Raw genomic sequence first — 14,319 nt, forward strand, 5'->3', positions numbered from 1 at the left:
CTACTCTGAGGACCAGGGCTTCCACTCTTGACCCCTCCACGCACTCTCCGTGTGACGTGCCTCCCCACTGCTGGCCCTACTGTCACCAAGGGCTCCTCTCCCATCCTCCCTTTATCTCTGTACCTTCTTCTCCCCGCAGATCCCGGTTTTCTGGACATGCCTGTTTTACCCATTTGCTACTTCCACTGCTGTTTCCCTTTCATTCTTACCCTCTCTTTGCAAGACACCCGACCTCTACAGTGCCATCTGATCTCACCCACTCTTTCCCCCTTGGTTTTCTAAGTCACTGTGTTTCTCCTGATCCCCCTGCCCACACTCAGAGGAGGCGAGATGGAGTAAGCTGCTTGCCTCCTGAGAGAGCACTGATGAAATAAAAATTCACAGTCTAAGGCAAGACAGGGAAAGTTTAAAGATAAAACTTCCTCTGCCCACTTGGCTTCCTCCCTCCCCTCTGCGGTGCACTGTGCAGCTGCATTAGGCGTTAACCAGACGTCCCCAGTGGCGGAAATTCCTGCTCAACCATAAAGATCAATTTCTCTTCCTTTGGCACCAGCCATGTAACTTTAAAAGATAACATTCTCAGTCCTCTAAGGGGTCAGCATGAGACAGGAGGTGGGCAGGGCACAAATGTTAAAAGAATGAGGAGGGGGACAAAGCCATTTAGAAAAGCAGGATTTGACAAGAAAATGGATAGATCCCAAGATGGCAGAAGGTTTGGCTTCCAGGAGACCCTGAGCTCGGTTACACACTGAGTGGTAATACACCAGCATGTTAATGACACCCACCAGCACCAGGACAGTTCCAAGGTGACCACAGATGGACAAACAGTGGGCGGTGGCCCAATTCCTGGAAACCCCTACCCCTTCTTAAAAACAGAATCGTCCTCCCACTTGTTTGCTAAGAAATCACCCAGCCCATAAAAACTAACCGCTTCCACACCCCGGGGCCACTCTCACTTTTTGAGAAGGTGTGCGTTCTGGAACGTGTATCTCTCTAAATTAAATAAACTTGTGTTCACTTTACTTTGGCTCACTCTTGAATTCCTTCCTGTGAGACACCACAGACCCTCCCTTGGGGCTCTGTCTAGGGGCTCCCGAGCGAGCATCCTGGGGCATCTCCAGCAATGACCCACCACTCGCCCATGTGCTTGGTGAACTCTGCACAGTGACAAGGTATCATTTCCCTTAAGGATAACAGCTGATGCAGCAGAACAGACTCTCCAGCCGACCTGGGAGACCCTGGGCCACGCCTAATGGAAGCTCTCAGTTAAGTACTCACTGGGGCCTTGTTACTGTCACTAGCTGTCCCACTTGTATTCTGCCTGTTCTATGAGTCATTGTTTCTTGCACTACCGAATGTGTGTCTGAGCCTCAGATAAAATTGGTGGTGATCTGGCAGCTTGAAACAACTGACCAAATACACAGTCCTATCTATGAGATCTATGACTGTAACAGTGTAACTGTAAATACGGAAAGAAGCAACAAGAGGGGACCAGTTCCTGGCCCATAACAGGCTGGTCAGACAGACGGTCTGAGGCTTTCGGCTCCAGGCGGCAGGGCCTAGTCCAGCCACAGCAGGCTGACGGCCTAGCCACGAAATCCTCCTCGCCGGGCCTGGGAACGAGCATTCCTAGCGCTGTGGGGCAAATTGGCCACAAAATGCCTCCCAAACCTCAGCTGAAATTAAGACCAAAAGGGAAGGAAGGGATGGTAAAATAAAGAACGTTGCCCATCACCCAGTTCTACAAGAATCAGGTCGTTAGCCACTGTGGTCCCTGACCTACAGCACACAGCCTGGAAGGAATTCAGGGTGAATATCAGGATGAGGCGCTCTCTGCTCCGGGAAAACCGGCAGGACAGGCCCTTCAGACAAATATTCACAGGAGAAATTTGTATGAACCTGGATTCTTGCATCTTCCCACACTTAGAAAAGCACTATGCCGTTCACTGAGACATCTGTTCCTTGAGAACAGTTGTTATCTTCTACCAACATGTGTGCTTGATTGCACGCACCCCTTTGCCAAAACCATTTATACAATGGCCCCCACCCCTGCCTTCAGAACAGTTCTCAGAGCTGAGAGGCTGTCTCCTGGGCTATAATCCTCAGGTTGGCAGGAATAAATTTTTCATTTCTTAGATTGACTATTAATTTTTTTCACTGACTGCACATTTTCCAGCAGGGTGGAATTTGGGATGGAAGAACACGGTGTCACACAGCTGGCCCAGGTCACCTCCTCTACTCAGGTGAGGGTGAGACAGACTGGGACTTGGGACCTGGAACCCTTTTTTGTGTGCACCTGGACAAATGGCTCCTGGAGCAACAGAATACAAAGAAACTAATGGGACTAAAAATAAAAGAGTGTGTGTGGGCAGCTGGAGCAACCCTGAACAACAGGATACAAAAAGACCAAAACCCAACTGCCACTCCTGAGGTGCTGGGAGCAAACAACAGCAGGGCACTGTGCATGGTCCCTGCACACAGCTCCACCACTGGGGGGTGGGGGTGGGCAGACCGCCTAAGCCACCATTCCAGGCCGAACCCTAGACCTGCTCCCACCCTCACCCCATTTAAGGGACCAGCTCGCCATCACTGAAGGAGTCACAAAACGGCTTCCCTGCTGCTAAGACAGCTCTGTAGAGTTTACTGTGATTGACTTGTTTTCTCCCAGTCTTTTCCCAGTTTTCTCTCCTAGCCTGTGCTACTCCTCGCTACTACTGTTTAACTTGGTTGAGTGACTACACGCTTAGCAACCCCGACCCTGTGATTCATGCCCTACCCTAAATTACCTGCATCCAAAACCCAGGAGCTACTCTCCAGAAAGGTCACGGAACAATAACACTGAAGGAACCGCCAGATCCTCCAAAGCCCAGCCCCCACCCCACGACGCTGGAGAGATAAGACCTGGTAGGTAACACCACGGCAGCGCCCGGCTTGAAGGGCCACCAGAAACTTCACTTCTATTGTTTGTTATCACTGATGTGCTCCATCCTGTTTGCCTATATTATCACCAAGCCCCAAGCCAGGAGGGATTCAGTTTCCACGCCGTTAGCCCGCTGTAACTCCCTTTGCCTGGCAAAGCAGTAAGACAGCTCTCTTCTCTGCTCGCAACTGCCTGAGTTTGAATTCGCTTTTGGGGATGCAAAGGCTGATTTTTCGAGCAACAGATTTCATGACCAGGAAGGGACTCGAGGTCCCCCACTTTTCAAAGGAGGGGATCTCTGCCTGAGCCCTCTGGGCCTGCCGCCCGGGCAGCTGACGCTCTGGGACAGGGGCAGATGCAGCCCCAGCAGCTGCCGGGCCCCTTGGCTCAGGGGACTTCTTCCTCCTTCTCTCCGGCCTGGCCGGGACCTCTGACTGCTGAGCGCCCTTCGGAGACTCCCCGACTAGACTCTGGGTAAGTTCCCGGTGCCCACTGAGGCCCCTTGACCCCTCAGGGCCTCCCTCTGGGAGGCTGGGGCCCCCATTTGATGGGCGCTCTCTCTCAAAGCCCCCATTTGGAAGGTGCCAACTGGAAAGCAGCTCATGGGCTTAGTGGACTAGGAAGCCGATTTGGGTTTAATTTGGGTTTGTGCCAGATCTGAGTTGTATCTGAGTCTGCCTTTGCATTGGAATGTGAGGCTTCCATTTGCTGGTCAGGGTTGGAATCCTGTGTCTGGGTGAGGCTGGAATTCTATGTCTCTGGGAGGACGAGCGCAGTTAGATAAAGTGGGCGGCGCCACGTCACTGCCACCTGACAGTCCCTTGGGAAAGATTCTAAAGGACTGGTCAAACCACAGCTATTCTTCACTGACTGAAAAGAAAACAGTGTTTTATTGTAACACAACTTGGTTAATGTATGATCTGGAAGGAGGTGAAAAAATGACCGCGAATAAGGGGCCCGAGGCGCCTGGCAGCCTCAGGACCCCAGTAACTGCTGCCTCTCAGGACGCCGGGGATGACCAAGAGCGGGGTCTTGGCTGACACACTTTGACACCAGACTGCAATCAACTCTTATCACATCCTTGAAATACACACACAGCCTGCTGTGCCCGAGGCTTCAGCCTTGGGGTTAATTCTTAGAACCTCAAACCAAAGGAAAAAAAAGTGGTAAATGGCCGTTGAAAACTTAAGCAGGAAAACTATGAGATCCCTTTCTGGGCACAGATACAAGATGTCTCTACCTCTAAAAGTGTTCAATTTATAAAAGAGCTCTATTTAACTGCCTTACAAGTAAGTGCTTAACAAACTAAGGATTTCTAAAAAGCTACTATTTAGCTGACTTTTTCTCAAAAGCTAAACAAAATATATTTCAGGTTCACAGGAACTGGGAAATACTCAGTATCAGATTGATAACTAATATTAAAGTTAAAATTCACTGATTTGAGTAACATAAGTATGTCTTTAGAGTCATTAATGTTATGCATAGTGTATAATACTTCTGTTACACACAGATTTAATAAGTCAATAAGATTTTGTTATATCTGTTACAAATTTGTCAGCAAAAAATTGCTTGATATAATAAAAATTCTTTCAAGTAAATCAAATGCAAATGAGATAAAATACTAAAACATTAATTAATAAACATTAGTTTCCTTTTACAGAGAAACCAAAGCTATTCAGGACTATTAATAAGAATAAGAAAGCACATGGTTTTTAGAAACTGTTGGTATTTATGTTTGCCAATCTACGAAATGCTAATGTAAAAGACAATTCATAATTACATACTTCTTAGTTCTTACTAGAAATTGTGGCTTTTTCGAGAGTTGAGGATTCTAAATATTGTTAAAATGGCCATACTGCCCAAGGCAATCTCCAGATTTAATGTGATCCTTATCAGATTATCCAGGACTTTTTTTTTTTTTTTTTTTTTTTACAGAACTACAACAAACAATCCTAAAATTTATATGGAATTACAAAAGACCCAGAATTGCCAAAGCAATATTGAAGAAAAAAAACCATGCTGGCGGAATCCCCCTCCCAGACTTCAGACAATACTACGGAGCTACAGTAACCAAAACAGCATGGTATTGGCATAAAAACAGACATATGGATCAATGGAACAGAACAGAGCACCCAGAAATAAATCCACAGACCTATGGTCAATAAACCTTCAACAAAGGGGGCAAGAATATACAATGGAGAAAAGACAGTCTCTTCAAGTGGTGTTGGGAAAACTGGACGGCAGCATGTAAATCAATGAAGTTAGAACACTTCTTCACTCCATACACAAAAGTAAACTCAAAATGGCTTAAAGACTTAAACATAAGATAAGACATTAAATCTTCTAGAAGAAAACATAGGCAAAACATTCTCTGACATAAATCTTAGCAAAGTTCTCCTACGGCAGTCTACACAGGCAATAGAAATAAGAGCAAAAATAAACAAATGAGACCTAATTAAACTTACAAGCTTTTGCACAGCAAAGGAAACTACAAGCAAAACAAAACAATAACCTACAGAATGGGAGAAAAATTTGCAAATGAGGCGACTGACAGAGGCTTATTTCCACAATATATAAACAGCTCATAAAACAGTATCTCCAAAGAAGACATACAAATGGCCAATAGGCACATGAAAAAAATGCTCAGTATCACTAATAATCAGAGAAATGCAAACCAGAACTACAATGAGGTATCACCTCACCCTAGTCAGAATGGCCATCATTCAAAAATCCACAAAGAATAAATGCTGGAGAGGGTGTGGAGACAAGGGAACCCTACACTGCTGGTGGGAATGTAGTTTGGTGCAGCCATTATGGAAAACAGTATGGAGATTCCTCAAAAAACTAAAATTGGACTTGCCCTATGACCCAGCAATCCTACTCCTGGGCATATGTCCAGAGGGAACTTTAATTCAAAAAGATACATGCACCCCAGTGTTCATAACTGCTCTATATACAATAGCCAAGACATGGAAGCAACCTAAATGTTCATCAACAGATGACTAAAGAAGTTGTGGTGTATTTATACAATGGACTACTACTCAGCCATAAAAACAAATAAAAAAATGCCATTTGCAGCAACATGGATGGACCTAGAGATCATTCTAAGTGAAGTAAGCCAGAAAGAGAAAGAAAAAGACCATGTGATGTCACTTACATGTGGAATTTAAAAAAAAAAAAAAAAAAAAAAAAAAAAAGACACTATGATCTCATCTACAAAACAGAAACAGAATCACAGACTTAGTAAATAATCTTATGGTTACTGGGGAAAGGGGGTGGGAAGGGATAAATTTGGGAGTTTGAGATTTACCAATGTTAGCAACTATAAATAAAAATAAATTTTAAAAAGTTTCTTCTGTAAAGCACAGGAACTGTGTTCATTATCCTATAACCTTTAATGAAAAAATATGAAAATGAATATATGCATGTATATGCATGACTGGGACATTGTGCTGTACATGAGATAGTGACACATTATAATTGACTGTACTTCAATTTAAAAAAAAGTTGGGGATTCTATTTTAATATTTATAGTTACTGCAGGGGGAAAAAATTAAACATTCCAGGCATACAGTAAGAAACTAGGATGTGTGTTTTCAGTATAGAAGGTGTGAGAAATGAAATTGCATTTTGTTAAGGAAAAAGAAACAGGTTTGACTAGAGCTAGTTGTTTCTGGATGGATAAAAAAAAGAGGGATAAACTAACATGGATGCAGAAAGTGATGGAAGGTTTGTGAAAGCAGAACCCCAAGAATATAGTTTTGTGCATGGTTGGGATTGGCTAAGTTTAAAATAAACATAATTGAATAAATAAATCTTAGAATAAGCTGGTACAAGACTAGATTTGGTTTTCTCTCTCTCTGTTAAGAGGACGAAGTTTTCTTAAAAGGTTAATCTGCTTTTGGTAACAAGATTCCAAATTCAAATTTTAATGAGTTCTTTTCACTTCCAGCTAATCTTGGGATGCTACACAGGGCCCCTGAAACATCCCAAGGAGAGATTTTAAACTAATGAAGTTCATTTGGTCTGTTAAATTATATGGGAAGTATTGTCAAATGAATAATAAATCTTCTTAGGCTAAACAGTATGGGAAAGTGTTAATATAGATATTCTAGAAATTATATGGAATCTGTAAAAATCTGGTATGTCTGAAGTGTTACCAGTCATAATTCCGGTTGTTGTAACCAGGTTTCTTTACTGATTACAGTGTAACCAGGTGCTTAACCATGTTTTTAAGCCTTTTGTCATGTATAGACAGTTACTGTTTTATTCTTATGCTTTTGCAAAATGCTTTCTCTTCAGGGAGATCTATAGAAAGGACTTTTTGACAAGTACTGGTTTCTGAAAAATTTCAGATTATAGCACTGAATTGGATAAGAAATTTTAAAAGTCTGATGAAAACTCTGATTTCATAAAACTGTAAACAAAAAAGGATTAGTTACATGGGGCTGAGTAAACTGATGAATATGGTTATAATTTTTGGTTCTATCTCTCTGAAATATTACTGGCTTTTAATCTGTTTTTCAGATGTAAAGAAACCCTTCTCGAGCTAATTATAACTTACAGCAATTTGGTAAACTATACATTTGTAAGCAGAAGTGAAGCATTTATCTTTTTCTATCTGACCCCTGCAGAGACTGGAAACTCTTAGGTTCCCAGCAGCTTTATTAGATAAGTTAGAAAGACCACCCCCTACCAAGTATAGGAATCTCAAGGTATTTGGGGGACCTCAAAAAAGGAAGAATTCACCTAAATCTAAAAGGCAAAATCTGTGACAGGTGCCTGATGTGGCTTTCCTGGCCTTGAGAGGCCTTTTGGGAATTCAGTCTGAGACTCCTGCTAAGAAATTCCAATACAGCCAATTCACAAGAGCCTATGCGATCAAATAATCTGACATCATTTGCCGACAAATTAATCTTAATTTGACGATACCTGATAAAAATGAGGGTAAGTATAGAGAGAAAAAGATTATGTTTCAGTGGATATTAAATTCTAGTTTTATTAACGGATGTCTGTATTTACGGCCTAAAATGCACTTCCCAGATAGTTCCCTGCTGTTTTGTTGTACTGATGTATAATTTAATTATTAAAAATGAGACACTCTAGGTTTATTTCTGAAGCTCAGTACTCTATCTGTGGATAAAGATTAGATGCCTCAGGACCTACAACCAGGAGATTATGCATACCAGAAATTACGTAATTTAAGAACTCTCCCATCTAAATGGAATGGCCTTTAACAGATACTCTTAACTAGCTCATGCACAGTGAAACAGAAGGAAACTGACTCTTGGGTTAATTTCCCCACAGAAAGGGCTCCTGCACTGGACTGGTCTACAGAGAGGACTGCTGCACCTTAAAACAACGTCCAAATGGAGGAAAAGCTACCAGACCAGGAGGGGAAGACAACATCTGGGGTAGACAGCTGACCCAAGACACCGGACCAGGACTGCACACCAGTTACTTTGATCATTGCCCACACCTTTGCTTAAAAACGAAATGTATCTCACGATCTTTTGTAGGGTAAAGTTAACCCAGTTGTTAGGCTTATGGCCAGTTACCTATATGCAGTACTTCTGGGTTACCCTGATGTACTTCTCTACTCAAAGGGTCTCATTAGTTGACCCTTAGGGAACTTATTCTAGAAGAAAGAAGTTATGTAATTCTGTTCAGGCCACTACTGATATCACCAGGTGCGATTCCCTGACCTGGCCAGTTACTATGTGCTCTAACCCTGGCCGTAAATGTGAATTTTCTTCTAAAGTTACTCAAGTTCAATCAGAGTAATACGCAGAACTGCAGCCAAGAATACAACCTCCCACAGCTATGGGATGGACTTAAATGGTTAACACCAGGCTGTGATCATTTAAGTTTAAAGGCGCCCTTATGTTGGGAAAAATTAAGTCACACTAAGGATAACCAGCCTAATAACACTAGGAAACGGGGCTGGTTCCTTACGGACAGTGCCAATACACAATTTCCCGTAAAGATGAGGACTGGCGTAAGACAGACTAAATTAGACAACCTAGAGGTAAACTGGGCTGCACCTAATAAAAGACCGTAACTTGAATTCTCACTTATGACCTTACTAATATTTCTAGCTATAGTACTTGCGTATTGCCTGTTTTATAAAATTGTTTTATAGTTCTACAGACAATTTGTAATTAATTATAACAGTGTAACTCTAGATACAGGAAGAAGCGACAAGAGAGAATATTTTCCTGGACCGTGACAGGTGGTCAAAATAAAATAACTGTAGTTCAGACATCCAAGGCAAAACTAAGCGGCCTTGGATGTATTACTTGCCTCATGAGACAAAATTTGTACCATGAACTACATTATATACTGTACTTTTATACCTGATCTAAAATTATACTTACTTTTAAATAATATAAAATTTCATACACCAGAAATTGACACAACACTGTAAACTGACTATACTTCAATTTAAAAAATACAAATAAAACAAAATAGAATAAAATATCAAATTCAGAACACTGGAGATGCAGGCGCCTATGCATCACAGATGGATGCCAGGGTTGCCAACTGGCTTTTGGGCCAGATCAGCAGAAAGCAGGCAAAAACGATGCCCACTTCCTTATTTCCATAGACATGGAAGGAACGAACTAACAGTGGGGGTTTGAAGGAGTCACAAAATGGCTTCCCTGATACTAAGATTACAGAGTTTACTGCGATTGATTAATTTGTTTTCTCCGAGCTCTTTCTGACTAACCTGTGTTACTCCTTGCTACTACTGTTTAACTTGGTTGAATGATTACATGCTTGGCAGCTCCGACCCTATGATGTATGCCCTACCTAAATTACTTGTATCCAAATCCCAGAAGCTGCTTTCCAGAAAGAAGGTCATGGAACTATAACACTGAAGGAACCGCCAGATCCTCCAACCACCCCTCCACACCCCCAACCCCGTGACACCGGCGGGATCAGACCCCCAAGGCCGCTGACAATGACCTACTTGACAGACAACAAGAAGTTATCATGACACAAAACAAACTTTTGTAAAAGATTCTATTGCTCATTACCACTGATATGCTCCAACCCCTTTGCCTAATCACCAAGCCCCAACCCAGGATGGATTAAGTTTCCGAGGCATTAGCCTGCTGACACCCTTTGTCCAGCAAAGCAATAAGGCGGCTCTCTTTCTTCTTTGCTCCCACAATTCTGCCTCCAAGGTGCACAGGCTGATTTTTCCGCACAGCCACCCCTCCCCTCCACCCCCACACACAGCGGGCAAAGGAACCTATTACTTGTTTTCGTTCCCACCTGCTGCAGCCGGAGTCCCAATAAAGCCTTGCCTGAATTACTCCTCTGGCCTGTTACCAATTTCTATTGATTGAAGAGTTCAAGGGGGAGTAACAAGGGGAAGGGCTGACGACCAAGGGGAGACCCGCGGAGCAGAAGGACCAGCCTGAGGGGGACCGGAGGACAGAGGGGCTGGGAGGGAGGGGGTCTCCGGAGAGGGCCGGGCTCCCCACAATCCCAGGACCCGGGAGAGGACGCGGCCTCACGGGAGCGGGGCGGCCGGCGCTGTCCTCCACGGGCCGAGACGGCGAGGCTGGGAGGGACGAATCCACCTGGGGAGGAGGGCTTTACATGTTGGGGGTGCTGAGGTCAGTAAAAGGTTTCAAGCAGGAACACGGCAAGAAAAGCGGCGACTACGTGGCCCGAAAGCAGAAAAGCCGAAGAAGGGACCAGCCTCAGAGCGACTTCACACCAAAAGGAAAACGGCCCTGGGCCTCCCACGGCCACGACTGAACTTAGCTGGGGATGGTCGGGGGGGGGCGGGAACTTCAAGGTCCACAGGGACCCCCAAACCTCGGGTACGGAGAAGAGGGGACTGCGACACGTACGTTTAACTAGAAAAAACAATCAACTCACCACCCCGAGCGCGACCTCAGCTCCTCAGTCCCGGCTTCTGGATCTGTAGGGAAGCGCGCGTACGCGGAGCGGAAGGGGCGGGGCCTGGAAGAAGCGCCTCTGCGAGGGGCGGGACGCGGGGCCCGACGCAGCGCAGGAACCGTGAGACGGAGGGGCGGGGCCTGCAAGTCCCTCCCTTTGGTTCCCAAGGCACCTTGTCTGGGTTAAGACATGCTTGAGAGTCTTCACGGTCTTGTGACGCACCATTGCTTCCTCCTTAGTTTAAGTTCCTGTTTGTAACAGTTTTAAAGTAAAAGCTTAAAGTGTTGGGATACTTATGTTGGAGACTAAGATGTTTTCCTCTAAAGAGGTTGAAACCAGTTTAAGTCAACATCTATTTTTCCCGGACTCAATTAGAAAAAAAAAAAAAAAGCTGTTTTTGCCAGCAGGTTGAAGGCTAGTCCTGCTGGTGAGGCTGAAGCAATTCAGAGGTCTGGGAACTGGAATCTCAGGTGGAGGGTGTTGACGTGGGGTGGTGGTTGGATCCAGGAACATTTCAGGCAACTAGAATTTAAGCAGTTTAAGCAAACAAGAACTGGATTTGTCCGCGTGGGAACACTCTCTTTGGGTGGAATGGGCTATTTCACACTAACACCTGCAATGAAGACAACGTTGCCTGCCATTCCGGCTCCACAAGGGTCAAGCTCATTGACAGTGCGCCCTCAGGGGCGATCGGGTTGGATGGAGAAAAACAGGAGGTATTCTGTACTTTGGATATACTGGTCCCTAGATAGTTAAGATGCCTATCTAAGGAAAAATCTCAATGACTAGATTCTGACATCTTCCCATACATAGAAAAACACTTAAAATAATTAACCTGCAATGTCTGTTCTTTGGGATTAGCAGTAATATTCTTGTGCTTCATTACTTGTTTTCCCAGCAAAAGTTTCATACATATTCTGGCTCTACCCTTACCTCTTTGGCTCTCTTCCAAGCTACAGTCCTCAGCAAGTTCCCCAAATCAAAATGAACTCAATAGCTCTTATGCTGTGCATTTTTCTTTCAGGCAATGGTTTCGGCGACCCAGAGCAGACATCTCTCCTTCCCTCGAACTCTGCAAAGATCTGGCGCCTTGGTACCCGCAAAGGCCTCTTGGACCCATCGACCTGCTCAGTGAGTCCATATGAATTGGGGTGAGTCTCTCCTGGTTCTCAGATCTCCCAGTTATTGGTTGATGATCCTGAATTTCATTTGGTGGTGTATAAAGGTACCAGGCACCCCAGTTGAAAGATACTCGGGGAGATCTTTTTGACATTTCAAAACTAGTTAGAGAAAGCCAGCTTGATAACACATCTTTTCAGAATTCTGACCCTAAGGGAACAAGTCCTTCTAGCAGGAACTTAGGTTTCTCTCCCTGTGCCTTTGAGATATAACTGTTCAACCTCATCTTATTAGACATTTTGTTCTGTGTTTTGCGAGCTTGGTCTCTGTCCTCCAGAAGGTACACATATGGTGTACATTTGGCAGCCAGATGAATAGACTGGGATTCTGAGCAATCTCCAGCTGTGCTAGCTCTCAGGGAAATTCGTCTTTCAGGAACCCAGCCTTAAGGGGCCTTTTCTGTCTCAACCTACATTGTGTCTCTTTGTACAACAAAGACTTTTACTTTCTTAGACTATTTTTGGGAGTAAAGTACTACTGAGCTATACCCTCCCCCCTCAAAGCATTTCTATATACTAGCAATTTACACGTGGAAACTGAAAATACAATACCACGTATGCATGTGCTCAAGAAAGAAAAAGGAGAGAGGAGGTTATAGCTCACTGGTAGAGCACCTGCTTACCATGCACAAATTCCCAGGTTCAATCCCCAGTACCTCCATTAAATAAATAAACCTAATTACCTTCCCCCTCTCCCCCCCCGAAAAAGGAAAATGAGAAGAAATATAGAAATATGTGTAATTTTACATATGTATTTTAAATCTATTTCAATAATTATGTCATTTCTAATAACTTCTCATAGTGGTCCCCTCCATTAATAAAGAAGTCATTATATGATCTGTAATCAGTAATAATTTAGTCTCTACACTAAAACATTTGCTCTCTTACTCATGTTTCCTTCGGTACCTCAGTAGCCACAATACTGCAATTATTTCCACAGTTGGTATCATCTTACCTTTGTTCCTGGCTGAATGAGGGAAATGTGTCTTCTGCTTCCATCTTACAGTGAACCATTCTTGCCTCAATAAATCCATCTTCATCTTCAATAATCTTTCCTGTAGGATTATGTAGTTATCAGTGTATCTACGTCTTATTTAAATATTCATCCATGGGTAGTACTGGCCTATGAAATTAAAGTATAGACATAATAGAAAATCACCATAGCTACAATTATATAGGCAGATAACCCATTAAAAAATGTCAAGAGAGACTCACAAAATTAAATACAGATGTTGAGTAGCTGAAGGGTAGAAATTATTTGCCTTGTTAATGTAGCAACACCGCTAAGAGACTTGTCTTTACAGTTGGACAGCATGGACTCAACTCCTGAGTCAGCCACTTGCTGGGATGGGACTGAATGAGCTTTCAAATTTGCCTTTGTCCTAAATTCCTTCATCTGTGAAATAAAAATAACATCAGATCCTCAGAGACACTCACGTCGCCTACAGGCGGGACGAGCGGAAAGCGCCCTAGGGCGCGGCCTCCGCCTGGCGGTTACCGGGCAGCACGAGCCTCACTGTCTTAGGCTTGGAAGCCGGTCCTGCCAGCCAATCAGCGGAGCGGACAGCAAGCCTCGGGCCGGCAAGCCCAGGAGCCTAGGGGCCAAAGGCCGGGTCTAGGCTCCAGCAGGGGGCGCCTTTGTGTAGTGAGCTTTTTCCCCTCCCCTTGAGCTTTTTAAGTTGAGTCATTCTTTGCTGAATGTCTGGCTCCCTCATCAGGTTGGGAACTCCGTAAGGGCAGGGCAGTGACTGCTCTCCTGAATGAGGATCCCCAGGGTTTAATGCATAACAGACACTCATTTTGTGAAAAGCTAGATGAGGATTGCACCCCCGACTTCCCCACCTGTAGATCAAACTTTTTAATCCTTGCCTCTGAGCAAACCGGTGAAGAAGCGCATTCTCCAGTTTAGGCCCTTGCTACTCCAAGTGTGACCCCTCAGCAGCAGCAGCATAGATACCATCTGGGAGCCTATTAGAAATACAGAATCTCAAGGGGGTGGAGGGTGGGAAGGGACAGACAGGATTTCAAAACTGTAGAACAGATAAACAAGATTATACTGTATAGCACAGGGAAATATACACAAGATCTTATGGTAGCTCACAGAGAAAAAAATGTGACAATGAATATATATATGTTCGTGTATAACTGAAAAATTGTGCTCTACACTGGAATTTGACACAACATTGTAAAATGATTATAAATCAATAAAAAATGTAAAAAAGAAAGAAAGAAAAGAAATGCAGAATCTCAGGCTTCACTCCAGACATATTAATTAAGGATCTGCATTTTAAGAGCCCAGGTGAT

At 43.9% G+C, this 14,319-nt stretch overlaps 1 protein-coding gene across 1 annotated transcript in view; it reads right to left on the reverse strand.

The window, feature by feature from the left end:
• Positions 1-14,319, reverse strand: part of LOC105067192 (zinc finger protein 480) — a 46,184-nt gene that overhangs the window by 16,565 nt on the left and 15,300 nt on the right. The window contains exons 5-7 of the mRNA XM_074371065.1: positions 13,885-13,983; positions 13,231-13,411; positions 10,817-13,138 (exon numbers count right to left, since the gene is read on the reverse strand). Coding sequence (XP_074227166.1) covers positions 13,398-13,411; positions 13,885-13,983 — 113 coding nt within the window. The 3' untranslated portion in view covers positions 10,817-13,138; positions 13,231-13,397. The remainder of the gene's footprint in view (positions 1-10,816; positions 13,139-13,230; positions 13,412-13,884; positions 13,984-14,319) is intronic.

Source organism: Camelus bactrianus, chromosome 9 (assembly GCF_048773025.1).
Source record: "Camelus bactrianus isolate YW-2024 breed Bactrian camel chromosome 9, ASM4877302v1, whole genome shotgun sequence".
NCBI classification, from domain to species: Eukaryota; Metazoa; Chordata; class Mammalia; order Artiodactyla; family Camelidae; genus Camelus; species Camelus bactrianus.